The 27691-nt window shown below is 53.5% G+C and overlaps 2 protein-coding genes and 1 long non-coding RNA gene across 4 annotated transcripts in view; 1 reads left to right on the top strand and 2 right to left on the bottom strand.

The window, feature by feature from the left end:
* The window catches only part of SCNN1B (sodium channel epithelial 1 subunit beta), a 53536-nt gene extending 38048 nt beyond the window's left edge, over nucleotides 1-15488 (top strand). For both annotated transcript variants that reach the window (XM_045776420.2, XM_045776419.2), the window contains 9 exons: nucleotides 6488-6591; nucleotides 8783-8946; nucleotides 9220-9327; nucleotides 10632-10749; nucleotides 11765-11840; nucleotides 12114-12171; nucleotides 12815-12876; nucleotides 14096-14171; nucleotides 14431-15488. In XM_045776420.2, coding sequence (XP_045632376.2) covers nucleotides 6488-6591; nucleotides 8783-8946; nucleotides 9220-9327; nucleotides 10632-10749; nucleotides 11765-11840; nucleotides 12114-12171; nucleotides 12815-12876; nucleotides 14096-14171; nucleotides 14431-14811 — 1147 coding nt within the window. In that variant the 3' untranslated portion in view covers nucleotides 14812-15488. The remainder of the gene's footprint in view (nucleotides 1-6487; nucleotides 6592-8782; nucleotides 8947-9219; nucleotides 9328-10631; nucleotides 10750-11764; nucleotides 11841-12113; nucleotides 12172-12814; nucleotides 12877-14095; nucleotides 14172-14430) is intronic.
* LOC148110507 (uncharacterized) lies at nucleotides 638-6488 on the bottom strand. The gene is made up of 3 exons (XR_015727623.1): nucleotides 4942-6488; nucleotides 1816-1973; nucleotides 638-1178 (listed from the first exon to the last, which is right to left on the bottom strand). It is a non-coding gene; the product is annotated as an uncharacterized LOC148110507 (long non-coding RNA).
* Nucleotides 15489-16663: 1175 nt separating the features above from the next.
* The window catches only part of COG7 (component of oligomeric golgi complex 7), a 78634-nt gene continuing 67606 nt past the window's right edge, over nucleotides 16664-27691 (bottom strand). Inside the window, exons 16-17 of the mRNA XM_045776416.2 lie at nucleotides 23199-23342; nucleotides 16664-20455 (exon numbers count right to left, since the gene is read on the bottom strand). Of these exons, the coding sequence (XP_045632372.1) occupies nucleotides 20289-20455; nucleotides 23199-23342 (311 nt within the window). The 3' untranslated portion in view covers nucleotides 16664-20288. The remainder of the gene's footprint in view (nucleotides 20456-23198; nucleotides 23343-27691) is intronic.

The following is a 27691-nucleotide window of genomic DNA, read 5'->3' as shown; positions in this document are numbered from 1 at the left end:
CACCCCGGCACCTCCGGCCCTGGTTCTCATCCCGGACCGTCCACCGCCTCGGCTTCCCGGGAGGAGAGCTGAGTTGGCTCAGCTCAGAGCTTAGAAGGGAGCGTTCTCTGGCATCCCTGACAACCCCCAAGGTTGAGAGGATGGCAGAGTGAGAATAACGTTCACCCCAAAAGCCTGTGCAGCTCTTACGACAGGTTGCCAGCCTCTCCCCCACCCCTTCACCACCCTTGCTGCTGTCACACCCAGCCCCGGGCCCTAGCGTCTCTGGCGCAGGACCACGGCCTGGAAGCTGGGCCCAGGCAAAGCTGCTCCGGCCGCAGGGCCTCCAGGACTCATGGCCAGAGCTCTGGGTGTGCAGGGCCCACATGTGCTGGCATCCTGTTAGTCCGGGGCTCCACGGTCTCGCACTTTGGGGCCCTGGAGATGTCCACGGGGTCCTGCCACTTCTCATGAGTAACAGGCTTCCGGTGTCACCCTCCAGGGGACGGTGCCTGAGCCCTGCGCTCTCTCTACCCATGAGCCTTCAGGAAGCTCTACTGAGTCTGCTTAACGCCACGGGGACCCTCTGTCCCCCCAAAGGCACAGCAGCAGGCATTCTGCAGGCAGTTTCAGGGAATCCAGGGCCCCCTGAGCCGGCAGAGGTGCACACCCCGCCGTGTGGTGTGAACTGGAAAGGTGTGGCCCGCAGGCGGAAGAGTACAGGCCGGTGCTCCTGCTGACAGGACGCGTCCAGCCCGTGGCATTGGCGTGGCTGGCTGCTGGCTGCATGCCAACCCCTCACTCTCAGCCAGTGGCCTTTGCTCAGCGCACCCCTGGCCCGCCACTCCTGGCAGCCCTCCCAGAAGGCTGCAGGTAGCCGGTGGACTGGCGTGTCGCATCCGCACGGTCACCTTTGCCTTCTCACTAGAGAGAGAGGTCAGACTCTGCCTTCAAGCATGGGGCCCATCTGCTCAGTGAGAAGAGCTTTGGGCGGTGGGTGAGGTGGGAAAGGGGAGGGGTCTGTTAGGGTCTGCGGGGATCTACCGTCAGGTCCCTGGGCCTTGAGCGGGGTCCTGGTGTTGCAAGATCAGTGTTGTGCACAGAGCATGGCTTCATCGTGGGCAGCTCCCACGCTGGCACCCTCCACAAAGCAGGTCCCACTGGGTCACCGGGACTGAGAATGAGGAATGAGTGGTCCCCTAAAGAGAAGCAGAGGAGCTGTTAGCAGAGAAGGGGCAACAGATGGCTCTGGGGCAGGCAAAACACCCAGCATCGGCCATGCCACTTCTGTGGTGTGGCTGTGGCTGGGGAGTAACTATAGTGAGGGGGTCAAGGTTAGACCACTGGGTTCAAATCCTTGCTCTATCTTACAAGCCGCGTGACCCTAAACAAGTTTAACCTCAATGGGCCTCGGTTTTCCTCTTCTGTGAAATGGGGTAATAACATGCCTACTCTGCGGGGCTATTTTGAGTATTGGATGAGGTGATATGTGACAGTAGTGCTGGCCTCAATAAATAATAGTTATTATTGTCATTAAACCCACATTTGATCAGGAACTCATTATTCAATAATAATGCTAACATTTATTGAGCCCTGCTGGTGTGTCAGATTAGTACTTCACAGGTATAAAATTAATTTAACCCTGGCCGCAAGCCCATGAGAAAGGTACTCTTATGTCACTGCATTTCACAGGATGCAACCAAGGCCCAGAGAGGTTAAGCAACGTCTCTGAGGTCACACAGCTAGTGAGTGGCAGAGCTGGCAGTCTGGGCCATCAGAAAACCAGATCATCATCTTCCCTCCCCACCCACCTTTCCCAAGCCTGTTCTTTGTCACCTGCTTCCCTGAGTCAGCGTCAGACGCGGTGCCAGAGGACACGTGCCTCTCTCTGCCCTCCCGACGCCAGGCTCCAAACACTATGTCCCCGCTTCCTCACTGTCCTTCTGGCTCCATCCTCTCTCCCTCAAATGTGGCACATGCTCAAGAAACAGCCACTGTAATTAGGAAAAAAAGAAGCCACATTTGGACCCTGATGACAAACATCCTGGATTTGAATGCCAGCTCTGCGTGGGTCACGCTTCTTGGCCTCTCTGGGCCTCAGTATTCTCATCTGGAAAATGGGGATTGTGACATGGCCTCATAGGGCTATTGTGGGGATGGAAGGACATAGATGGTGTGTTATACATATAAGATGGATTTGGGGGAAGAATGGCACAAAGGTGAGGTGTCCTCCTCATCACAGCATATGTCGGGAGGGACACCACCCAGCATGTTGACCTTCCTCACTTGGTTAAGGGACTGAGGGGGGCAGGCCTCTTTATTGCAAGATGCCTGCCTTCCCTTCCTTGCGGAACAAGTCGCGAAGTTGAGCCCTGATGTCCTGGAGACAGGAATATAGACCATTTAGAATTATGTGGGGAAGAGTTCCCTTTTCTCCGTTCGTTCATGTTACTCAGTCATTTATACCAGCACCAGCTTGTGTATATTTGTGTTGTAACCCCATCCCACGTTATTTATTTTCTTACTCAAATTCTTCCAGCTTTGGCCAGTAGCAGCTCCTCATGTGGGGCTCCTGTGTCTCTTGGACACATCCCCATCTCTCTCTCTCTCTCTTTTTTTTTTGACTACTTCTTTACTTTCTGGCACTGTAAGATGCCCCAGCCTTAGAAGCAGCCGTTTCTCTGAGGAGCTCTGGTTCCTTTTATTGGAGAATGGGATTTAGAAACCAAGATCTAGGCACATATAAGCCAGCAGCAGCTTATTATTATTGCTTCAGGGACCGGCTCGCTAGCTTCCTCCCTGGGAAGCCTTTCCCGACCCCTGCCACACAGTACCACCGCTGTTATACTGCTTCCTGCCAGGATGCTCTGCCTCAGTCTTTTCCAGAGGTTTGCGCCGGTCTCGGGCCAGAGGCCTTACGCCCATCTGGGGAAGGTGCTTTGGGAAAATGCCTGGCTCTGGAGCAAGAGTCGGCGGGTGCTGGGAGCAGCCTCTCCAGGTAAAGAGCGTGATCAACAAGCAAACAGTTGGCACACACGCAAGACAGAGAGAGAGCACAGCCCTGGGCAGGAGAGGATCGGGCCGCGCCCTGAACGGCCTCCTCCTGCTGGGCTGCAGATGTCCGAGAAGGTTTCTTGGGAACAGTGTGTCCCCACACGCCTGGGGCGGGGTCTCTCCCTCCAGAACAGTGCCCGGCTTTAGCTGGTTTGCCCTGCTCTGGCCACAGCCCTGATTCTCCACGGATGTAGACTCCCGAGCACCCGCCCAGAGCTATTTCTTCCCTCCGGGCCTTTGCCTGCACTGTGCTCCCGGCCTCCTGTGCCCTTTCTCCTTTCTGGCCCCTAGGCTGCTCGCCTGCCTCTTAGCCACCCTTAAAAGTCTCAGCTCAGGCCTCCCCTCCTTCAAGAACTCTTCCATGACCCACACTCCCCTCCACACACACCTCTGGGAGAATGAGGTGTCACTCCTCCAAGCTTATCTCTGTTGATCCACTTATCACATATTATAATTTACCCAACAAATATTTACTGAGTGTCTGTCTACTGCGGGCCAGGCTCAGAGGACAGCATGGGGAGCGTGGCTGCCAGCACTTGCTGAGTATTTCAATATGCTCGCCATCCAACCGTCGCCTTCGTCCTGTCGTCCTGTAGGGCAGGTGCTCTTACCATCCCGACGTTACAGGTGGGGCCCAGCCAGGCTCAGAGAGCCCAAGCTCACCAGCTACTCAGTGACAAAGCCGAAATTAGAATCTAGGCAGGCTGGCTCCCAGGCGTGGGATCTTAGCCTCTAAATGCTTCCTTCCTCAAGACAGACAGCGGCCCTCCCTCGGCTTACCTTCTAAAGCAGCAGGCAGCTGATAAGCAAGCAGTTAACTAAGGAAGATAATTTCCGATTTTGACACATGCTATCAGGGAATAAGCAGGCAGAACTGATCAAGTAACCGGGTAGGGAAGTGATTTTGCCTGCAGAGTGCAGGGGTGAGGGGGGGGGTCTCACAGCAGGTGAATCCTGAAGGATGAGGAGAAGCCCCTTACTTGGCCAGCTGGTCAGAGAATATTCCGGGCACCCAGGGGCCTTGAATTTGGAAACATCTCGGAGTGCTGCTGGTGTGTAACAGACAAGGGGGAGAAGAGCAACGTAGGGCGTTTGCATTTTCTTCTGTGAGCAGCAAGGAGCCTCTGGAGGGTTCGAGCAGGGGTGTACCCTGGAATCACAGTTCAAACCATCGCCCTTACCACTGTGCAGAGGGGAAGTAGAGGCCCCTGCAGGAAGTACGCAGGGCCGGGCACTGGTGGCTTGAACCCTGTTACAGGGGGATCCTCAGTGACGGAGAGAGGTAGACAAGCCAGAGGCACATTCTGGAAGGGGAGCATTGACAGAACGCTGCTCCGCGTGCCTCACCACACCAGGTCCCGCTGCCACACGGTGAATATCCAGGGCAGGACTCTCTTGTTCACCTCAGTTGTCCCCCACCCAGCACCTGCCTCAGTAAACACTGGCGAAGAAATGTGATTTCTTCCTGATTTCCCTTTCATTATTGAGGACACCGAAAGCCAGACATGGAGTAAGCCACTCATATCTGCCCAGGGTCAGCTCCCAGCTTGGATGTCACAGCCTGCCCCCCAGGGATCCACCTCATTCTGCCAATGCAGGGGAATGGGGGGCAAAGGTGGAGGGAATGGCTTCCTAATCTCAACATTGGGGCAAATAACAACTGACCTCGCCGGGTTCCTCTGAGGACCAAATGAGAGAATGTACGCAGAACTATGCAGCACCAGGTGGGCCCCTAAAAGTTGCATGGTCAATGTTTCGAAATCCAGGGTTTAGAAGACAATATTGCATTTCAGTGGGTGTTTCTGCACTCAGCCCCCTTCCTTTATGTTTTTAATAAAACAAGAAAAACAAAATAAAACCATGCGAAGACTTTGTAAAGCTATTCCTTACAGAGACCCGAGGACACACCTATAGGCAGAATAGAGCACGATGAGCTCCCGTGGACGTGCCATCCCAATCCCACAGCCACGACTCTCTTCCCCTCTGTCCATACTGCAAGCAAAGCCCAGACTCCAGGGTCTTTCACCTGTAAAGAGCTCAGAATGTATCCTCAAGAGAGAAAGACTTTTTTTAAAAAAAAACCAAACCGCAATGCCATTATTCCACCTAAAAAAAAATTAACAATAATTCTTCAATACCATCAACTAATTCCAATCATGTCCATACTCATTCATGTCCTACCTTTTTGCTCGTATGCGTGTGTGAATCAGGATCCAATTAAAGGCAGCATGTTGTGATTGCGACCCAAGTCTTTAAAGTTTCTGTTCATCTGTAGGTTGTCTCCCCTTTCCTCTCTCACAGGGTGTTTGTTGAAGGAACTGGGGTGTTTATTCTGTTGCATTCCCCAAGGTCTGGATTTTGCAGGATGACTTTTCTTTGGTGTCTTTGAACCTGTTCCTCTGTCTCCAGTATTTCCTGTAAATGCTGGTTACAGACAGATGCTTGGTCCTGTTCGGGGAGGATTTTTATGTTTTATTAGCAAAGCCACCTCCTCGGCAGCCTGTGGTTTTCCATCAGGAGACAAGCAGCATTGGCCACCACCAGTGGGTGTTGCCCAAAGCCATTCATTCATCCGGGGTGCGAAATGTTGATCAATTCAGTGCCTCTCCAAGGATTAGCTGGGTCAAACCAGAACTGTTTTAACAGCTATATGACAAGAAAAAAAACAAAGTCAGATGGAGGGAGCCATAGATTAGAAGAAACTTGGAAGACCTATCAACCAATCACATATTAACCTCATTTGGATCCCAATTTAAACAAATAAATTGTAAATGTAAGAGACGGTTAGAACTTTGAACTGAATATTTAACAATATTAAGGAATTCTTGTTAGTTATGTTTAACATGGTAATAGCAGTATTTAAAAAAGAGTTCTTACTTTTCAAGATACACCTGGAAATGTTTATAAACAAAATCATGAAGTCTGAGATTTGCTGGAGAATAACATGGAAGGGAGATGGGACCGGGTAGAGATGAAGCATTCGTTAGTGGCCCTGCCGTGATGATTCTTGAAGCTGGTGGTGGAGTTCACTGTCTTGACTTTTTTGTGTTTGAAATGTTCCATATCCAAAAAAGTCCTTTTTTAAACTGAATTCTTTGAAACTACAGGATACCATTGCTCCCATCACGAGCATCTTTATGGAAGCATTTCTTGTGGTGGTTAACTTATTTCCTTAGGAAACATTTACAGGACATAAGAGAGGACCCTGCATAGGGTCCCACACTCCTTGTTATAAAGCTGTGTCTTTCCTCGGCCTCTGGGGGGACCCTCTCCTGATTCATCCCCTCTCTGACCTGCCATGTCAGCCACTTCCCTCTCTGTGTGTGTTCCTGGCTTCCCCAGTGCACCTGGCTGGGTTCTGTGGCTCCCCTCCACCCTGCGTCCTGGACAGCAGTCTGTCAGGGAGGCACCGGCTGGAGTGGGCCTGCTCTCTGGCTGATGGTGTTTCTTTTAGGAACTTCACATCCATCTTCCAACCGGATTATGGCAACTGCTACATCTTCAACTGGGGCATGACAGAGAAGGCACTCCCTTCGGCCAACCCTGGAGCTGAGTTCGGTAAGTCTCGGTTCATCCTGGGGCCAGAGCCATGGGGCTTGAAATCCCCACCACGTGGGGCTAAAAGACCCGGTAACCATGAGCTGTGGGGGGGCAGGTCTGGGGTTAGACAGGAGGTGGCCCAAGGAGGGGCGGCCACTGTTGGGTCTGTGTGCGGGGAGCCATTCCATTGTCCCTGCAAAATGAACGACCCCTCTTAAAAATTTAAAAAGAAAGGAAGAGTTTTATTTGAGCCCAAGTTAGGAGAGCTGCTGGGGATACACAGTCTTCACAAGGAAGAAAGTGCTCCAGGAATGGAATGTTTGGAGCAGGATTATGTATGGTTTTTACAGAAAGGATTACAAATCATCATGACCAAGGCCGTTCCGGAAAGTTACAGACTTTATCTTATGTTTTTAGTACGTGCAGGGCTGTATGACTTTAATTTTATAGGAACCAGGGTTTGTTTGTTTTTTCCTTATGTTTGGAATGCTCCTGTTTGGTTATTTGTTTTAACAAAGGAGATGTACAGTGTGTGCTGCTCGGGGTGGAAATAGAGCCTCTGAGGTTTTGACGGGGTCATTTTGACCGTGGTAAATATTAAACTACAGTTTCTCTGGGAGCCCAGAAGCAGGGCCCATGAATGTCAGAAGTTGAAAATCTCCTCTAGCACCCTTCCAGAGCTCCCATAAACACCTGGGCTAGGGACCAGTGCTCCCGTTATGCTGCTGAGCAAGGTGAGGATTCAGAAGCAGTACAGCTCAGGGATCGAAGCCCAAGCTCCTGGGCCCGGGGGGAAACCCCAGCTCCACCACAGACCCCCCGGTGAGCCTGAGCTCAAGACTGAACTTCCGGAAGCCTTGGTTTCCCCGTTCAAAGACAGTATACGGGAGCCTAAGACAGCCTATCACGTACTCCTCACGGATCACTGTGACATAATTCCATCACCCGCTTAGCACCGTGGTTAGCAAGTCATACGTGCTCAGTATATGCCAAATATTCTTGGAAGGCTTAAAGAACTTCCCCAAGAGCACATAGCTGACCTGTGGCAGAGCTCATACTCTTACTGAGCCTCATTGCAACATGGTTCTTGAGCGAGACAGAGAGGGGGTGAAGGAGTAAACAGAAGCTGGAAGCGGTTGATGACAGAGGCCACCGTGTTGGCCTATCTCTGGGGAAAGACTCATGGTGGCCTCGGATGGCTTCGGAGATCCTTCCTCCACTTCCCCATCAGCTTCTGACCTTCCCAGCCTCCAGGAGGCAGGCTGTCATTCTAAGTCTCAGGGCTATTAGTCAAGAGAGGCCCAGAGAGGATGCTGACCGCCCCTCACCCAGCCCCTGTGCCCCTGAGATCACCGTGTATCACAGAGGTGCCAGTGAACTCACTTCACAGGGGCAGATGATTAGGACCAAGGAGCTCAGCTGCCTGTGTTAGAACCCCGACAATGCTCCTTCCTTGCTGGGTGACCCTGGATAAGTCCTTCCACCTCTCTGTGCCTGTTTGCTCACCTGTAAAATGGGGATTATAATAATACCTTTGCTCTCGTGAGCACCAGTGAGATCATGTATAATAAAGCACTTGGCCCAGCACTCAGCACATAGCGGGTGCCTGATCGATGCCAACCTGTTGTCCTAGCCACTCAGCATAGCCCTATGGTACATAAGATACAGGGTCTAGTCTCTGCCTTCAAGAAGGAAACCACCCAGTGGGGAAGGAAGACAGACAATAAGAGTCATATAAGTGAGGCACGTACTTGGGAGAAAATTTCCAGAGCTAGGAGACCTAGTCTTGGTAATCAGGAAAGGCTTCTGGAAGGAACAACAGGAGGTTCTAGGTGAGGGGTGAAGGCAGTCACATAATTCCAGAGTAGGGGAATAGCATTCTTGAGGGAACAGCATTTGCGAAGGCCCAGCAGCAGGAAGGAGCATGGAAGCCAGCAAAGATTGAATGAAGAGAGTGAGGACCCATGTGATTTGGGTGGGGCAGTCCTGCACCCCTGCCACATGGAAAAGCAATTTTGGGGCTGGGGAAGACAGGGTGGCTTGGGCTAGGAAGGGGGCCTTGGAGAAGGCAAGAAGTCTCAATTTTCTCAAGGTGGAGCCAGCTTCCTGGGTGGGCCCTAGAGGTCTCCTTGGCTGGGTGGGGAGAGGGCCTGGACAGGTGGATAAGTGGGAACGAATTCAGGCAGCCCTTGGCCCCACCTTCCCACAGGCCTGAAGCTGATCCTGGACATAGGCCAGGAAGACTATGTGCCCTTCCTCACGTCCACGGCTGGTGCCCGGCTGCTGCTCCACGAGCAGAGGTCCTACCCCTTCATCAAAGATGAGGGCATCTACGCCATGTCAGGGACAGAGACATCCATCGGGGTGCTGGTGGTATGGCCGCAGCCCAAGGGCAGCCTGAGGGGGCTAAGGGTGGAAGCCCACCTACCCAGGGCTGACCTGGCCCTCCCTCGTGGTCCATTCCCACCTCGTCTTCTGGCTGGAACCTCCAGCAGGGCCACCATGCTGTGGGGGAAAGAAGGGCACACTCTGACACCTACTGGGGCCTATGGCATCCCCACTAACCCCTGTGCTTGCTGGGAGGGAGGTACAAAGGGGCTTCCTAGGGGGGACCAGGGCCTCCAGGAGCAACCTCTCTGGACACAGGACAAGCTGGAGCGCAAGGGAGAGCCCTACAGCCAGTGCACCATGAACGGCTCCGACGTTCCCGTGCAAAACCTCTACAGCGACTACAACACGACTTACTCTATCCAGGTAGGAAGACAGTGCGGGCCTCGGGAACTGGAGACCCTGGCAGTCCACATCTACCAGGCCCAAGGCCTCAGGGCTCTGGTGGAACTGATCCTGGCAGGACTGGCTGTACTGGATTTCTGTGGGTGACCGCAGGGTGGTTTGTGGGTTTTGTGGCCTTTGGAGCTATAGAGCCAGTCCCATGCCTGGATGCCCACCAGGGCCTGGGGCCGGCCACTGCGCATCCCCGCTCGGCAGCTATGCCCTTGGATCTCACTCTGGGGTCTCCCAAAAAGAACCCTTGTGTGGGAGAGATGCTGTGCTAAGGGCTGGCACGTGTTATATCATCCTTCGATCCTGTCTACACCCCAAGGGGCAATAATAGCATTTATTAATATACTAATAATAGCATGTTATTATTATTAACTTATTTAAGTACTAATATACGGAGAGGAGCAGGCTCATTATGTGCTAGGCAGGCACCGTTGCAGGTGCTTTACATACACTGATTCATTTAATCCTCACAACGATGCTAAGATGTAGATAATATTACTAGGAATGAGGAAATCGGGGTGTATAGTCCCCAGTACAAAGGCCTCATCAACTTACCTGAGAAGTCCCTCTTTGTATCCGGCCTCGAACCCCCTTGCTGCAACTGGGGCTTCCCTCTCACCATGACCTCCAGGGCAGCCCGGGGGGCCCCGTCCCAAGACCCAGCCGCAGTGAAGAGGACTGTCTAAAGCCTCCGCGCAGGTGACAAACGACCCCTGGCTGACACTTCTTCCCCAGCCCAGGAGGCCTTTGCAGATATGGCAACTGAGGCACGACGAGGGGGAAGTCTAGGGCCCGCCTCTGTGCCTGTGAGCCCTGAGCATGGTGTGGGCTTCCCTTTTGTCTCCGTTCCTGGAAATCCGACCCTCCCCCCTGTGCCCACCCTCCTGCCCACTCTGTCCAGCTGACCTGTGCACCCTACACCCTGACCCATTAATGAGAACTGCCAGCCCTGTTAAGGAGAACTATCGAAGAGTGGCTGTAGTATTTGGACCAAGCCAGCCCTCCCCACATCCTGTGTAGGGCCCCTGCAAGGTGGCAGGGCCATCTTCAGAGAGCTGGGTCTGGCGGAAGTCCCTCCACGGGGACCAGGGACTGAGAAGGACAGCCACACCCTGGCTGTGGGTGTCAGGAGGCGCAGCTCCTTAGCAGGAGGGACCCCTCCCCTGACTCCCCAGCTCCCTGGGCCTCGGCATTACCTCCCCCCAGGCCCCTACCCCTGGAGCTGGGCTGGGGCATGGAAGTCACAGCCGTCTTCTCCTGCCCTCCTACTGCAGGCCTGTATTCGCTCCTGCTTCCAAGAGCACATGATCCAGAACTGCAGCTGTGGCCACTACCTGTACCCGCTGCCCCATGGGGAGAGATACTGCAACAACTGGGAGTTCCCAGACTGGGGTGAGCGTGGATCCCGGGTGGGCACTGGTGCCCCGGCTAGCTGGGGCTCTGACTGCAAAGCCCGGGGCACAGCTCCATGTCCTCAGCAGGGCCGGGGATGTGGCCAGGCCTGCGCCTCCGCAGTCCGCAGCTCCCCTCCTCCCCCAGGCTCCCCTCCCTCCTGTGTATGTGTGCCACGTAAATGCCTGCCCATGTGTGAGCTTGGCATGCAGCTGCTGACGAGGGCACTTGTGTGTGTGTGTGTGTGTGTGTGTGTGTGTGCGCGCGCGCACGGGAGAGGGCATTTGTATGTTCGTGTCTTAATGCACAGGAGCACTGGGACCGAGTCTGCACTTGTGTTCACACATGGGCGTGGATTGCTTCCAGTGTTTGCATCTGTGCATCCTGGCTCGTGTGCCCACATATGTGTGTGTCTGCATGCACCCACAATGCTACACGTAGGAGCCTCAGCATGCGTGTCCGTGTGTGTGTGTAAGCTCACAGGGTCTCCCTGTGGGGTGCTGGGTGGGAAGGGAGACTGAGGTGGCCTCCAAGAGTCTGAGGCCTGAAGCCACAGGAGGAGGAGCCCCGGCGTCCAAACATGATGGATGTTGTCGGAAGCAGAGAGAGTCCCATCACCTCGTAAAAACAATGAAATATGTAGCCAAGAAAACTATCCCTTTCGACCACCCATCCCTTCATGCATGACCCCATCACCCTGCCCGTCGGCCCTGAGGGGAGATGACAGAAGGAAAGCTGCTTTCATCCTGCTGAATCTAGGATGTTTGGGGCAAGGCTCCCCCAGGCCAGACTGGGGCGAAATGGCTGGACGTGGGGGGCAGGGTGGGAAGGGATGACCCTCCATGGCAGGAGAGGTGGGACAGAGACAGCGCCCCCACCCACCGAACCACCAGCCTTGGGGGGCCATGGCCAGGAGGGCAGGGGGCAGCCTGAGGCTCAAAGGGAGAGAGGAAAACATCTAGAAACCCCGTCTCCAAGTCTCTCCCCCTCTCCCTCCCACCCCCGTCCCGTTCAGCCTACTGTTACTCACACCTGAGCATGAGCGTGGCCCAGAGGGAGACCTGCATCAACATGTGCAAGGAGTCCTGCAAGTAAGTGGGGGGCAATGAGACTGGGGGCAGGGGTGGGGAGGCAAGGAGACTTGAGGGGCAGGGGTGGGGGGAGTGGGGACTCGGGGGGACTAGAGGGGCACGGAAACTCGGGGGGGCAGGGGTGGGGGGATGGGGGCATGGGGACTGGAGAGCAGGGGTGAAGGGTGTAGAGACTGGGGGGCAGGGGTGGGGGCACAGACACTTGGGGGGCAGGGGTGGGGGGTGGTGCTGGCAGCGACAGCGACAGCCACAGAGCTGTCATCTCTCTTCCAGTGACACCCAGTACAAGATGACCATCTCCATGGCCGACTGGCCTTCTGAGGCCTCTGAGGTGAGGTGGTGGAGTAGCCAAGCTCCTGGCCACCCACCTTTGGGCTGGGGGACAGGTCTGGGCACAGGTCTGCAGTCTGTTTGTCCCTCCACCCGTGTCTCCCAAGGCGCTATGCTGGGGACACAGCAGTGAAGGAGACAGGCACAGCCCTTTGCTCTTGGGGAGCTTACATTCTAGTGGGGGAGACAGACAATATACAGAAGTTAGATCATTTTAAAGTGTGATAATGGTAGGATGAGTGGAGAGTAACCAGGGAAAACCACTCTAGACAGAGTGGTCAGAAAAGACCTCCTTGCAGAGGGGACATCTGAGTGAAAGCTGCAGGATGAGCTGAGCCAGCCTGGGCAGGGCTGGGGAGAGGGTCTGGGCAGAGGAAGAGCACATGCAAGGGCCAGAGGTGGGAAAGACCCGGCGCAGGATGGCTGGGCCTCTGGGGGAAGTGCCTGGAGCCCAGAGTGCCTTCTCCCCACAGCAGCACCCAGTGTGCACTATTACCTTCCTCCTCTCTGTGCCAACACATGGTCAGTCCTGGGGGCTTCGGGAAGCTTCAGGGCTGTGGTCTGTCCCCAGCTGGTAGCAGAGCCCAGGATTAGGAGGGGGTGCTGCAGGTGCCATGTTTTTCAGCTGCCTTCTTGGATTCCAGGATTGGATTTTCCACGTCCTGTCTCAGGAGCGGGACCAAAGCACCAATATCACCTTGAGCAGGTGAGCCCAGAGTCTGGGTGGGGCTGGGGAATGCAGAAAATGGGAGGAACCAGAGCCTCAAGGGAGGGGTTTGGATATAGGACAGGTACTCAGACACCTCACACTGGTCAGATCCAGGAGGAGGCCTAAAGGAGGAGGCACTGGGAATGAGAGAGAAGCCAGCAAATGGAATTCAGGGTCTACCACTTCCCAAAGGAGAGCCTGTTCTTCCATATGTCACCTGTCCATCCACCCATCTACCCATCCACCCACCCACCCATCCATCAACCTTCTACCCATCCATCCATCCACCCACCCACCTATCCGTCCATCCATCCACCCACCCACCCATTCACCCACCCACAATCTATCCATCCATCCATCCATCCATCCATCCATCCATCCATCCATCCTTCAGCCCTCTAATTTTCCTCCCATCCATCTATATCCATTCACCCATCCAGCCATTCATCCCCCACATCGTCCACTCATCCATTCTTCCACTCATCCATCCATCCACTTATCCTCCACCCATTCCTCCATCTCTCCATCCATCAAACACAAACACAAATGGAGCACAGAAAAGACACAGGCCCATACTCTTGGGAAGCTCCAGTTTGGAGGACAGAAATATGCTAACAGGGCTTATGGTGATGAGAGTCTGTATAAGGCCCTTCTTTGGGAGCACAGCAGGGAAGAAGCTATCTACCTGAGAGATAAGGGAGTTCTGTAAAGAGAGGTGACACTTGAGCTAACTCTCCAAGGAGGAGCAGGAACTGTTCAAATAAGAAGAGGCAAAGATGTCCAGGCAGAAGACTGGAGGTGTGAGAGAGCATAGCTTTTCTGAGGACTATTGGGTGCAAAGGGAAAGCCCACTTGCCCAACTCTCTGTGCCCCAGGTCCCGTAATAAAGGAGCAAGGCTTAGGACTTTATACAGAGCCTACTGTGTATGGGCTGGGCTCCCCAGAGGTGGGAGAGGGGAGATCAGAACCAGTCCTCGGGGCCCCCAGGAAGGATGCTGGGCAGAAATGCTCTTTGTGGCCCCAAGGCCCAGAGGGGCCAGGGAGGGCCACACTTTGGGGTTTGCTTGGACCTCACCCCTCCTGGGAGTGGACATGTGAGAAGCTCAAGCCAGAGGACTGGGGAAGCCCCTTGGCTGCCTTTCCTGTGAGTGTGTGTGTGTGTATGTATGTGTGTGTCCTGGGAAGGGGGCACCAGCCCTTCTTACTGCTCCTACAGGAAGGGAGTTGTCAAGCTCAACATCTACTTCCAAGAATTCAACTATCGCACCATTGAGGAGTCGGCAGCCAATAACGTTAGTCTGGGGATTCCTGACACTCCTGACCTGCTGTCCCTCCACCCTGCACCCTGAGGGTGGGGAGGGTCCGGAGCCCAACAGGGGAATTAGGAGGGTCCCTGAGTCCCACATGGTTTCCCTGGGTTGAGATGGCCACCCTGTCCCCCTTCCTGGCCAACAGGCCCCCCTCCCACAAAGCCGTGAGGTAGGGCTCAAGGCAGGAATCTGTGGCCTGACCCCCACCCCCACCAGGCTGTCTACCCCTTATTCCCCACAGATCGTTTGGCTGCTCTCAAATCTGGGCGGCCAGTTTGGCTTCTGGATGGGGGGCTCGGTGCTGTGCCTCATCGAATTCGGAGAGATTGTCATCGATTTTGTGTGGATCACCATCATCAAGCTGGTGGCCTTTGCCAAGAGCCTGCGGCAGAAGCGGGTCCAGGCTCGCTATGCTGGCCCACCGCCCACCGTGGCTGAGCTCGTGGAGGCTCACACCAACTTTGGCTTCCAGCCCGATGTGGCCAGGCCTGGCCCCGAGCCCGGGACCTACCCTGATGAGCAGACCCTGCCCATCCCGGGCACCCCACCTCCCAACTATGACTCCCTCCGTCTGCAACCACTGGACGTCATCGAGTCTGACAGCGAGGGCGATGCCATCTAGACCCGGGGAGCCTGAAACTCAGACCCAAGAAGCCGAGATCATGGCCCCGGGCTTCACTTCAGGGTGCTCTCTCCAAATGGCGAGGACGATGGGTATCCGAGGCCAGAGTCTGTGTTCCTCTACAGAGACACCAGCAGCTCCTGGACAGTCCCAGGCCGAGGGCTCTGTAGGGTCACGCTGTGGGTACAGATGTGGGAAATGTGTACTCATTTGGTTCCTGCCCACACCCCCAACATGACCTGATCCTTGGCTGGGACGTCTCCAGCCTGACTCCAGAGACCCTGCATCACTGTCCCAGTGAGAGTGCCAGTCACCGTCTGCTCCAGAGACAAACAGCCGGGCATGCTGTGCTGTCTGCCCCCAGACTCTTTTCCGTCCTAACCTTGGCTGACCTCTGCGAATGGGTTTAGTGAGGGCAGCAACTGTGGAGAGCAGGAAGAGCATCAGACCCAGGGGCGGGGTGGGGGGTGGGGGGACCTGCTGCCAGGTGACCTGTGATTTGTTCTAGAAAATAAAAGTAGAACACATAGAGCTGAGCTTTGTTCTTTGTCGGATGGGCAGTTGGAATACGCTGGTGCATCTCCAGGAGTTGGAGGGCAACTGTACTGGCTTGAAAGTGAGGGCCTGGCCAAAGAAAGGCTCCCATGCAGGTGATTTTTTTTTTTTTTAATTTATTCAACAGAGATAGAGACAGACAGCGAGAGAGGGAACACAAGCAGGGGGAGTGAGAGAGGAAGAAGCAGGCTCATAGCAGAGGAGCCTGATGTGGGGCTCGATCCCATAACGCCGGGATCACGCCCTGAGCCGAAGGCAGACGCTTAACCACTATGCCACCCAGGCGCCCCACACGCAGGTGATTTTTAAAGTCCTTTTTGCGTTGTTCCCCGAAGCAGTGGACTTGCGACTTATTCAGTGCCATCCACCGGACTTCTTTGGGTTACAAGGATAGAGAGAAAGAGAGTACGGCTCAAGCTGGCTTAAGTGAAAGATCTCAAGCAGCTCAAATGGTGTCTCTCGGTCTCTGTTTCCCAAGCAGGCTCCCCTCACAATGAAACGCCGTCTGCGAGTCCAAACTCCCTGTGTCTCCCTAGCAAACAGCTAGAACAGACCTCTTTCCCAGTTGTCTCGGCAAGTTCACAGGCTGACTCTCCTTGGTCACTGACTGGGTCACATACTTATCTCTGAACCAATCAGTGTGACTGGCTGCTTGGATTGGTCAGACCCTGCCCATACCTGAGGCCAGGTGGCCCCCAGCAGAATCACATGGTGGGGACATGGCTCCAAGGATTGCCAGGTAAAATACGGGCCCCCAAGTTAAATATGGATTTCAGTAAACAAGGAATTGATTTTTTTAGTATAAGTACATCTGCGTAATATTTGGGACAGGGGCGCCCGGGTGGCTCTGTCGGTTAAGTGTCCTACTCTTGATTTTGGCTCAGGTCATGATCTCAGGGTCGTGAGATCCAGCCCCATGAGAGGCTCCATGCTCGGTGTGGAGTCTGCTTCAGATTCTCTCTGCTTCTCCCTCTGCCCTTCCCCTGTCTGTGCATACCTGCGTGCTCTCTCTAAAGAAATAAAAATGTTTTAAAAATTAAAAAATATATTTGGGGGGCGCCTGGGTGGCGCAGTCGTTAAGCATCTGCCTTCAGCTCAGGGCGTGATCCTGGCGTTATGGGATCGAGCCCCACATCAGGCTCCTCCACTATGAGCCTGCTTCTTCCTCTCCCACTCCCCCTGCTTGTGTTCCCTCTCTCGCTGGCTGTCTCTATCTCTGTTAAATAAATTAATAAAATCTTTAAAATATATATATATATATATATATATATATATATATATATTTGGGACATATTATACTAATAAAATCATTTGTTGTTTTTCTGAAATTCAAATTTAACTGAGTGTCCTGTATTTTTAATTGCTAAGTATGGGAACCCTGATGGCTCTCCAAAGAGAGACCAGGGAGCTGTTACCAAAGAATGGGGCCTGTCAGGTACAGAGAGCTGACCACGTGCCTGCCCTGGTCTAGAAGGAGCTCTGGCTGTACAGCCTGGACCTCTGAGGGCCCAGCCCTGCCGGTGGAGAACACCTGGGTCCTTGGGTGGGAAGGCAAACAAGCGGCCTCCCATTAAGTGCCCACAGTGGCACCTGTGGAGGAAGGTGGTGCCACAGACTTGGTGCCACTCCAGGCAAAGGCAGCATGGGGAGGGATTGTGTGGGGAGGGCCTGGGGGAAGAGGGTTTTCCAGCTTGGGGCCAGGCGGGTCTGCAGGCTGGAGTCCCATTCTTGGTGGTTACCACACTAACTCCCATGACTACTACTTTTATTATTAGCGATAGTTGTCATCACACTATTATTATTTGTTGTTGTTATCAAACAATGGCTACATTGTATCAAACACTTACCACACGCCAGGCACCAGGCCAAGTACTTTGAAAGTCTTTTTCCAATTAATTCTCAGAATGACTGGGAAGTATTACCATCCCATCTTCAGGGTAAGTAAATTGAGACTCAGAGAAGTGAAGTCAGATGCTCCAGATCATTCTTCCAGTAAGTGACAAAGGTAAAACTCCAGTCTCATCCCCTTGCTGCTGGTGGTCATAAGAATACCTGTCCCTTACAGAAGCCCGGAGCTTTCACATCCACGGTCTCATCGGAAGCTTCGGGGCAGGCAGAGCAATGATTATTCTCAAGCTCCTTTTGCCCGCTCTTTGGTCACACTAATTCCAGCTGTTTTAAGCTAAAAAAGGGAATCTACTGATTCTTGTGATGAAAGTCCAGGGATTTCAGGTAGGGCTGTATCCAGGGGTTCACCCAGATCTGGTGATTTCTCCAGCTCCTGGCTTTCTTTTCTTCCATGTTGGTGTCCTCTCTAACAGGTTCCCTCCTAGTGCTGCTCTTCCCCTCACAGTTGCAGGCTCCATTCTCTCAGCTTAGCAACCATCTATTGAGAAGAAAGCTCCTCCCTCACAGTGTCCCAGCAAAAGCCCTGAGAATGAGGGTCATTGAATCAGCCTGGCCCACACATTCATCCTGAACTCTGAGAGGTTCTGTTCAGAGACATCTTGAAGCAGGAGTGGGAAGGGGGCTCTCTGCCCCCAAAGCTGCGTGTGGACATGTGAGACCAGTTCCAGGCTGACAGGAAGCATTGGCTGCCATCCCTGCTGTAAGAGGAACACTGAGGACCAGTGTGAAGATATCTGAAAGCAGGCTCTGAGTCAGACAGACAGGTTCCCCTCATCCCTCCAGATACGGAAGAGAGGAGCTCTGTCCTGTTTCTACCCTAGGGCCATTAGAGCCTGTTAGGGCTGAAGAATTAGACTGGTAGGACCCAGGTTGCCCAGAAAATAGCATTCTGGAGTGCCCATGTTTTACTGCAAAAGGAAAGGTAGGTTACAGACGCTGGAGACTAAGAGATGAACATTGTACACTTGTTATGTGCCTTACCCCCGCTGTACCTCACCAGCTCTTCAACTAACCCTGATTAGGCTCCCGGTTTTCACAAGAGGAAATTAGGCTCAGAGAGGTGAGGCGACTTCCCCAAGGTCACACAGTTGGGAGGTGGCGAAGCCAGGAATCGGACAGGTCTCCTGGACACTGGCACAAAGGTCACCCCAAAAAGGTTTCCACTTTCCATAGCACATTCTGCCTTCCAGGTTTCCAGCTCTCACTTCTTCAAGGCAGGATCCAGGCTCAATCCCTGCCAGGGACAGTCCGTGATTCACCACATGAGAAACCAAAATATTTTTCTTGGTGCGGGTTCTTTCAGGGTCAGCAAAACTGGTTCCAAGGATGTGGGGACAGAACGTGTGGGAACCCCTGGATGACAGGGCCAGCATGACACTGGCCCCGGCAGCCTGCAGGGGCTGGTTCCCGAGAGGCCATGGGTGCTGCGGTGCCACTCTGGGGGGCCAGCATGAGCCGGCTGTCCTGGCCGGGATTAGGTGTCGTGTGCTCGCCTCCAGCCCTGAGGTCAGGAGCATGGGCGCCATGGGCACCGGTGACTCCAGGCAAGCCCCTAAACCTGCCACACCTCAGTTCCTTTGTGTATAAGATGGGGATAATCCCTGAGGTCGTTGAGAGGCACCAGAGAGAGAAATAAGGCTTACGCAGCAACGGGAACACACGACACATCAGTTCCAATAAAGGACTCTGACAGACGGGTGCGCCCCCCTTCTCTGTTGCTAACGGAAACCCAGCCTGTTCATGGCACCAGTGCACCCAGCCCAGGCAATAAATCCTGCCTGGTCTATGCCAGGGTTTCCATGCTGGAGGGGAGTCTGGCCCTCGGGCAAGGTCTGGAGAATTTTCTGGCTGTCCCAGCGGGGGAATGCCACCAGCATCTAGTGGACAGAGGTCAGGGATGCTGCTGAATGTCCTACAACCATCCTGCCCAAGACGATAGGAGTGCAGAGGTTGAGAACCCTGGCTGGAGGCAGTCCTGTTCCCTACGCTCCCAGCCTTGCTTGCAGCTGGGAGGATGCCTGGTGACCAAGAACTGGCCAGGGAGACCGAGGAGAAAGCCACGGAGGCCTTTGGGGAGGCCTTTGCCTCCAGGGTGGAGGGGACAGTGCCCCCTCTGCTTCGTCCCCCCTGAATGCCGTGTGATGCCTGCAGCTGCAAGAGTCGCCCCACCGGGAGGAAGCAGCCAGCACATGCGGAAAAAGTCAAGATCACAGGGAGGCGGGGTCCTGGTCCTGACTCCTCCAGCCACTGAGTCAGTGCCCACAGCTGGGACCATGGGACTTCTTCATCTGGAGAAAGCTCAACTCCTATTTGCTTGAGTCACTCGAATTACATTATTCTGTTCACCTTAACAGATAGAGAAGCTACTGGCAAAAAACCTGGTAAGAGTCCACATCATCCCGTGAGTTTTCAAATAAGACAAAGTAAAAGCCCAAGTCCTCATCACAGCTGACAGGCTGGTCTGTGATCTGGCCCCCAACTCCCCTCTGACCTCATTTCCTACTTCCATGCTGCTGACCTTGGACGTGCCCCAGGGCCTGGTCCACACTGGCCCCTCACTGCCATGCACAGCTCTGATCTGTGGATCTAGGGGCTGCTCTCCACCCTGATACCACCATCCGACATCATCTTCTTTGTTGGTTTCTCTGGTGATTCTCCCCCTCCTTCCCGGCCCATGTCCCAGTGCGTGGAGCACAGATCATGGGAGGCACCCAAATATTCACTGAGCAAAGGAAAGAAAACAGCCTTCTTTCATTTCACGGTATTTATCAGTTCCATTTTCAAGATCAGATCATTTAAAAATCATCTGAAAATTCTGCTCTAATAAATAATATGCCTCTAATTTACACCCCTCCCCTTTTTTCAATTATACAAATAAACCAAGTCTTTTTGAAATGAATCCTGCCCAATCCCTGGCAGAATTTTTGAGCAAATCCATTCTGGAGAGCTGCTGTGACCCCCCGAGCCCCAGCCCTGGGCCTCTTCTCAACCAGGTGCGGGGGTGGGGGGGGCGGTCAGTAGTCCACGTTGCGCATGTTAGCCACTGTGGTGGCCAGGCGGCGGGGCAGGCCTTTGCTGACTTGCCTGTAATCCTCAGGTTTGGTCTTCAAGAGTGTCACGATGTTCTGAAGGGTGCGGGATGGCTGCAGGCCCAGGGCATCCATCACGTTGATCAGGTAGTCTGTAGGGACAGGGAGCAGACAGACACAGCTCAACAGACTGAGCACCAAGCACGACAGAGAAAGAGAGACATGCACCCCGAGCCCCCAAAATGCCGGGTTTCTGTTCTGCCCCAAGCAGCCAGGGCTCTACTCTGAGGGGTTTTCCAAAAGGATTAAACCTACTGTTGGCTTGGGAGCACCTGGGTGGCTCAACGGGTTGAGCGTCTGACTCTTGATTTCAGCTCAGGTCATGATCTCAGGGTCATGAGATCAAGCCCTGCATCAGACTCCACGCTCAGCACAGAGTCTGCCTGGGATTCTTTCTCCCTCTCCCTCTGCCCCTACTCCCTGCTCACATGCGTGCTCTCTCTCTCTCAAATTAATTAATTAATTAATAAACAAAATCGTAAAAAAAAGAAAGACAGAAAAAGAAACACCTGTCAGCTTGGCCCAAATCTAGGAATTCTAATTGAATAAAGGACTAGCCGTCCCCCACCACCCACTGCACACTCAGCTCTGCAGCTGGACCAGCTCACCCCACCCAAAGCTCTACACTGGGACTCCTGAGTTATTGGCCACACTCCCCAGTGGGCCCCACTGACCACGTGGAGACTGCAAGGAGTCAGGGGACACATGGGCTTACATGAGCAGCAGCTAAGACCTCCCAGCACAACCCCCCCATGAAGACAAGGACGGTGTTTGAGCAGGTCCCCACATTTCCCATTTCACCCCTTGGGGTCCTAGTTAGAGACAGATTCCCGAGCCCACCCCAGACCACATCGGTGAGAATCTCCAAGAGAGGGTTCAGGTGACCCTGTCAGCCCCACGACTCTAGCCACCAGGCAAGCCTGGGCGACACCGGCAGAGTACAGAAGGCGAAAACTGGTGTCCAAGGTCAGGGTGGACTTGGTGAACCCCTCCTCTCTGAGTCCCTGCGTCCGTCCGTTGATGCTGCATTGTCAAGAGGATGAAATGGGCCAAAGGCCACGGGAGCACCCGATGTGTCACAGGTGATAAATGAGTGTTGCCCTGACTTCCTCCTTCCTGGGCAGGTCCAAGCCAGACCTGAGGGGAACGCTCCACAGCATCCTCTGGCTCCGCCTTCATCCTGCCCTCAAGGGCGGCAGACGGCGCCTCACAGCAGGCCCCTGCTGACCTCTGTCCACGGCCCAGTTAATCTCTCCTGGCAGATGGCACTGTGGCTCCGGACAAGGCTGGCATCTTCCCTCGTGTCTTCTGGAGGCCCGGCTCAGGGCAGGGCCCACAGGAGGTGCCTACTCTGCCCTGGCGGGCTGGCTGACTCACGTCCAACTCAGGCTGAATGGCTTCCCAGGAAGGGTGCCAGCAGGTGGCCAGGCACTTGTCGCCTGCACGGGTTTATCCATAAAACTGAGCTTTGCTCAACTAGGAGCCGGGAGCTGCAAACTGACAGCCCACGGTCTTCTATGACATTTTCTGTTTGGCTAGCACAGTGCTTTTGGGTTTTGTTTTAATGTTTCATTTGTCATTAAGGTGGCAACAACCTCCCCACTCTCTATGGTGTGACCACCTGGCACCTTCCCCGCTCCTGGCCACACTCCCCACCGTGGAAGATCAGTAAGCCCAGGGACCGGCTAAAGCTCCAAGGGCCATGGCTGGCACATAACGGCTGCTCGGTCAGTGCTGAACGGGGACTGGATGTTCAGGGGCAGCTGAACAGAGAGGGAGAAATAATATGGACAACCGGAATCTAAGGGCAATGCCCTCATCTTGCTCCTTCCGATTGGTTCTGTCCTCAGTGCTCCTGCCTATACTAACAGACACCACCTCTGAGCCCCGAATCTCCTCATTCTTCCTCCCTGAACATGGCCCAGTGACGTGGTGAAAAGCTGGCTTTCCTCTGTGACTGCTGAGAGCTGACTGTGGAGTGAAGTCAGGACCCCTGGATTCCAGGCCTGGCTCCATCACTAGTGGTCCTGAGCACCTCACTTCTATTTCTTCTGTAGCAAAATAAAAGCCTGGTTTGGCCCTGTGGTCGTCCAGGTCACAGAGCTGTTTGGGTCCCCAGGGAGCTGATTTCTGAGGCTCCTACCACCTTCTCCCCTGGTCACCTCAAGAGCTGCTTCAGGTAAAGAGCAGGCAGGTCAATAGAATGATACCAAGACACTGGGGAGACTCCCCTGCCACCTGCCCACAGCACCCACAACTTCAGAGCCCCATCAGTGGGGCGGGTGCCGGCAGGAGCAGGTGGGCACGCAGCCCTCTGACCTGGGAGGCACGCAGTTACCATGTGTGGCCTTGTTATTCAGCTACCTTGGGCCTCCGTGTCCTTACCAGCATGGGGGTGGGGGGGACCTCCATCATGCACCAACCTCACAGGGGCTCTGAAGGTGGCCTAAGATGTGGGTACGAGGGCTTGGCTCAGTGCCTGGCATACCTGGTGCACTGTGGCAGCTTAATCAGCATTGGTTCGGGTGGTTATACAGATGCAGAAGGCAAGGCAGCAAAGGCGAGTCTGTATCATGCACTTCAACCCACCTCATGGAAGCCCCCCTTAGTGGCTCTCGGCTGCGGCAGCCAATCGGAATCCCCCAAGATGTTTTTCAAAATACAGATGTCCAGCCTTCAACCCGAACTTCCAGGTCAGAATCTCTGGGGGCGAGGCCTAGAGAATCTGCATGTTTAACAAGCTCCGTAGCCACGCCCAGAGCTGGAGGGTGGGGGGCACCGACAGATGCAATGGGCCACAGCCGTCCCTCCCACCGCCTGTCCTGGGGCACCCACCGATGTCGGTGGCCAGCTGCTTGGTGGAGTGCGGGGTCAGCTCGGGGATCTGCAGGATCACGTCACAGTAGGTCTGCATCGTGGCTCTGGCGATGGAGCCTAGCCAGTTGTCAGCCATGTTGTCCAGCTCAGGCAATTCATCCCCTGGAAAGGGAGAGAAGGTCACCAGAGACAACAAATGTGCTCGGGAAAATCCCACCTCCAGCAGCTTTTACCCTTCAGGCGGCCAGGCCCATGACGGGTGCCGTATGCCCACACACGCCAGGGAGCCAAGGTCCTGGTGGGCAACACAGAGACAGAGAACAATCACGCCATAGGCCAACTGGTATCGATGGAGTACGACAAGGATTCAGGAGTGGAGGCAGTCAGGTGAGGGAGAGCGATCTCTGCATGCCCAAAGCAGGGGGATTCGTAGCCTGGGAGGGAGGGCAGGAGGGGGACCCCATGAGAGGGCAGGCGGCCCATGCCAGCTGAGAAGGTGGGCAAGCTGGCACAGCCTACAGGGGACAGACAGATGGTAATGGTCAACACCCAAGCTGCACGTCAGAAGTGAAACCCAGCCCAGGGCCACCCACCATGGACAAGCTGGGTGCTACCCGGCCTCTCAGAGCCCGACTCTGCGGGGCTGCAGTGGGAACCATGGGAGGCCTCGGCCTGGGCCTCAAGCATGAAGCGTGTGACACGCTCTTAGTGCCGCATGCATGGTAACTCTCAGTGTCACATCACCTGTGGGGGGGAGGAGTCCGTATACAGAGCAGGACTGGGGGATCAGGGCTGGGTCGCAGAGGGTGCCCTGAGAATCATGGGGACCCATGTCGGAGCAAATAAGCAATGACTGTAGGTCCCCAGCAAGGTTGCGAGAGCCAGTCAGGCTGGGGCGGGGTGATGCAGGGAGATGGGGCCGCCATCCTGGCCAGACAGGCCTTGAACTCTGGGGGCAAGGGAGTCGCCTGACATTAAAACAACAACAAAAGTATGGGGATGAGCAGTGAAAAAGAATGCATTTAGGAGGAAACAAGCAAAATGCTACTCTAGCACTACCAATCATCATCATCCAACACACAGCTACACGGCAAATACCGTCCGCACAGGCGCAATGGAAATCCATCGTGTTCAACGATGGGATGCCACCATTTATTCTTTTTAAAATTGTGACCTTGTTTTACATGCAGCATCTGTACAACAAACACAAACTAGAAAGTTAAAAACCAAAAACAGGATGAACATAACTGAGCCCAAGGCTAAGAACGCGTAGTCTAGGGCCTCCACCCTGGAAATGGACCGCTGACCTGGCGGTCCAGTGCCCAGAAATGCGGCCAGGCAGGGCGGCTGGTCCGGGGGATACACCTCCTTCCCCGAGACCTTGGCCCAGAAAAAGATGAACGTACCAGGCCGGAGCACAAAACCCCCAGCCTCAAGGGCTGTCAGACAGAAGTGAAAGCAGACGGCAGGAGGCGGGATGAAAGGAACAGGACAGTGAGCAAGGGGCTGAGGCTGGGGTGGCACTGCAGGGTGGGGGACCGAGGGCGGTGGGCACTTGCTTGTTAACCGCACGAGTCCCATCTACCAAGGCCCTGCCGGGTCCGCGCTGCCCTGGGCACCGGTGCCAGTGCCGGTCTGGGAGGTCCTACCCTAACGGCACCCTCCGGCTGGGGGACAGACAAGGCCCCTCCACATGGCCACATCAGTGCTGCAGCCAGGGCATCACCAAAGACTGACAGGAGCCCAGAAGCGGGAGCTCTTACCCGGGCTTCTCGAGCACGAGGGACAGTTTGCTGGACACACAGGAGGAGAAAGGGCAGTCCGGCAGACAGCACAAACACTGGTTTACAGAAGCACCCAGAAAAAACAGGGCATGTGGGAGACGGTCCTGCTTCCGATGTACATGTGCACACAGATCTGCAGAGAGAGGTGCACCGGACAACCGTGCCGTGGACGCTAGCCGGACTCTCCGGGCAGGAGATTCTTATTCAGAAAAATTCTTAATTTTTGAAAATTAAGAAAAAAAAAATCCTTCTGAGTGGCTGGAGTGACAGCACGTGGGGGCAGGAGACGGGGCTGTGCGCCTTGACTGGGTGGGATTAAGAAGGGTCTCCAACCCCAGGCCAGGGAGGAGCTGGATCTCATTCGTAGGTTCCAGGGGCTCTGGGGGGTTTTTAAGCAGCCAGGAATAATTAGTCAGAGGGCGAGGACAAGAAGCAAGAGATGGGAGCAAACTACACAAAATGCAGGAGAGAAAAGAAATCTCAAGAAGGAGGGGTGTTGAAAGGCCAGGAAGATGAAGTGTGGGGCTCAGCTTTTGCGTCTGATTGTGGGAATGGTCTCGCCCCAACCTTCCTGGGCCTCCCCACAGGGCCACTCTGTGCCAGGGTCCACCAGGCTGCCCCCTCTGCCCGTAACCCCAGCCACAGAGAAGGGAGCCTCCACAGGGCCCAGCACCACACCTAGGCAGCACCTCTGCCCTGCATCCAGCAGGTGCTAGCCACCCCCGGGGGACCCCGCACCACTGCGGCCCAAACTCAGCACCCCACCGAGGGAGGGGACGTGGTAGGCAAAGAGATCGCAGTTTTCCTGCAAATGCCCCTGCTGTCACACCCGCTGTGTGGGTGACCTCTGGACACATCACTTCAAAGTTCCTCAACATTCCATTTCCTTGTGGGAAAAAGACTCGCAAAGATTTTTAAAACTCCCTTCTAATCACACTGCTTAAGAAAAGCCATTTATCTAAGTCCCAAAGTTCCTACTGGCCGCTCACCATCTAATTCTTAAAATAGGCAAATGTTAACATGCTAGAAATCCCCTGGGTAATTCTTCCCAATTTTCTGTATGTTTGAAATTTTTCATAATATGATGTTGAAAGGGAGGGGGTTAAAAAAAAAAAAAAAAGGAAACACCTAGATGGGCTTGTTGCTTTCCACCATTACAATATTACTTTATGGCTGGAAGTTTTCCCTTCTGACAATGCCCAAAGCAACGGCCCAGCACAGAGTAAGCAACTAACACTTTTGCAAGTGAATGAATGACTGAAAACAATGGCAGTTTAAACCTGCATGTATTTATTAGTAGTGGGACAATAGGCTTTACGCTCTCCCTGGTGTGCTGTAACAGACACACACAGACCGTCTTCTTGCCCAAGAATTTGAATTTGAACATAATCCGCATCGATAAGAGATACCTGATGGGGAGCCTGGCTGGCTCAGTCAGTTGGGTGTCCAACTCTTGGACACGTGATGGTGTTATTTTTTTGTGGAATAATATGATGCCTGGGATTTGACTTAAATACTCTTGAAAAAAATGAGAGGAACATAAGAAACAAGAAGCCATTCTGGAAGCCAGACGAGGAGTATCTGGGACTCCATTGTACTGGTCTCACGCCCCGGGTGTGCGTGTGTCTGTGTGCAGGCATGAGTGTGTGTGCACGTGTGTGCATGTGTGTGCGTGCAGGCATGTGTGTGCGTGTGCACATGTGCGTCAAACTCCAAAAATCCAAACTGTATAATTTAAGCTGCTTTCCTCTGTGCTTGCCAATATTAAGTGTAAACATACATATATGTGTATATATATATATAAATCTGTATATATTTTCCATATAGTCAGTGTGATAGGTTATAAAATGGCATACGGTCAGGGCGGCTCGGTGGCTCCGGCAGTTAAGCGTATGACTCTTGATCTCAGGGTCATGAGTTCAAGCCCTGTGCTGGGCTCCACGATGGGTGTGGAGCCTATTTAAAAAAAAAAAAAAAAAGGCATATACTACTTTGCTTTGGAGCCATTTGAGGATTACTAAAGTTACACATTTCTTCCTGTTTTTAAGGTTATTTGAATGCCTTCATGTTATTTACTTATTTTTCCATGGGGTGTCGTCTTTTTCTTACTGATTTGTGGGCACCTCAATAAAACAAGAATATTAACTACCACCTATCAGCCGTGTTGCTATTTTGTTCCAGTCTGTCATATTCATCTTTCAATTTCCTTTAGTTTCTGGCTTTCATTTCAAAGAGTCTTCCCTTCCCTACCCCCTGAGTTCCTATTCACTCGTACTGTAGCTTAGCAGGCTTTACATGCTAAATGGGAAATTTGTAGAGACTTATCCTTTCTTCCAAAAATTATGAGTTCCCTTAATGCGTATAACCCTGTGAAACTCACAGAGATTTTATTTGTATCATCTTCACAAATGATTTATGGAAATTTGACAACCATGCCTATTCTCTGTGGGATAAAAAGCCCAATATATTGATTCGATCAAGTGTGTTGATTATACCGAACAATTCCTCTTTTATCCTCATTAATTTTCCTTTTTGATTTGTCAAAGCCTAAAAGAGAGGTGCACGATATTCTGCCTCTCAAAATTATAAAATTTTAGGATTACAACACCAAACAGTTTAATGGGATAGGATAACCAAGTTGGCAAAAAATATATCAATAAATCACTTTCCTTTTGTGTAATTTCCGTATTTAGTTTTGTTTAATTTTCCATATTTCAGTTTATTTTA

Source organism: Ursus americanus, chromosome 2 (assembly GCF_024610735.1).
Source record: "Ursus americanus isolate L20-20 chromosome 2, mUrsAme1.1.p, whole genome shotgun sequence".
Lineage (NCBI taxonomy): Eukaryota > Metazoa > Chordata > Mammalia > Carnivora > Ursidae > Ursus > Ursus americanus.
The sequence above is the reverse complement of the archived record's forward strand: the minus strand, read 5'-3'. Positions and strand labels throughout refer to the sequence as shown.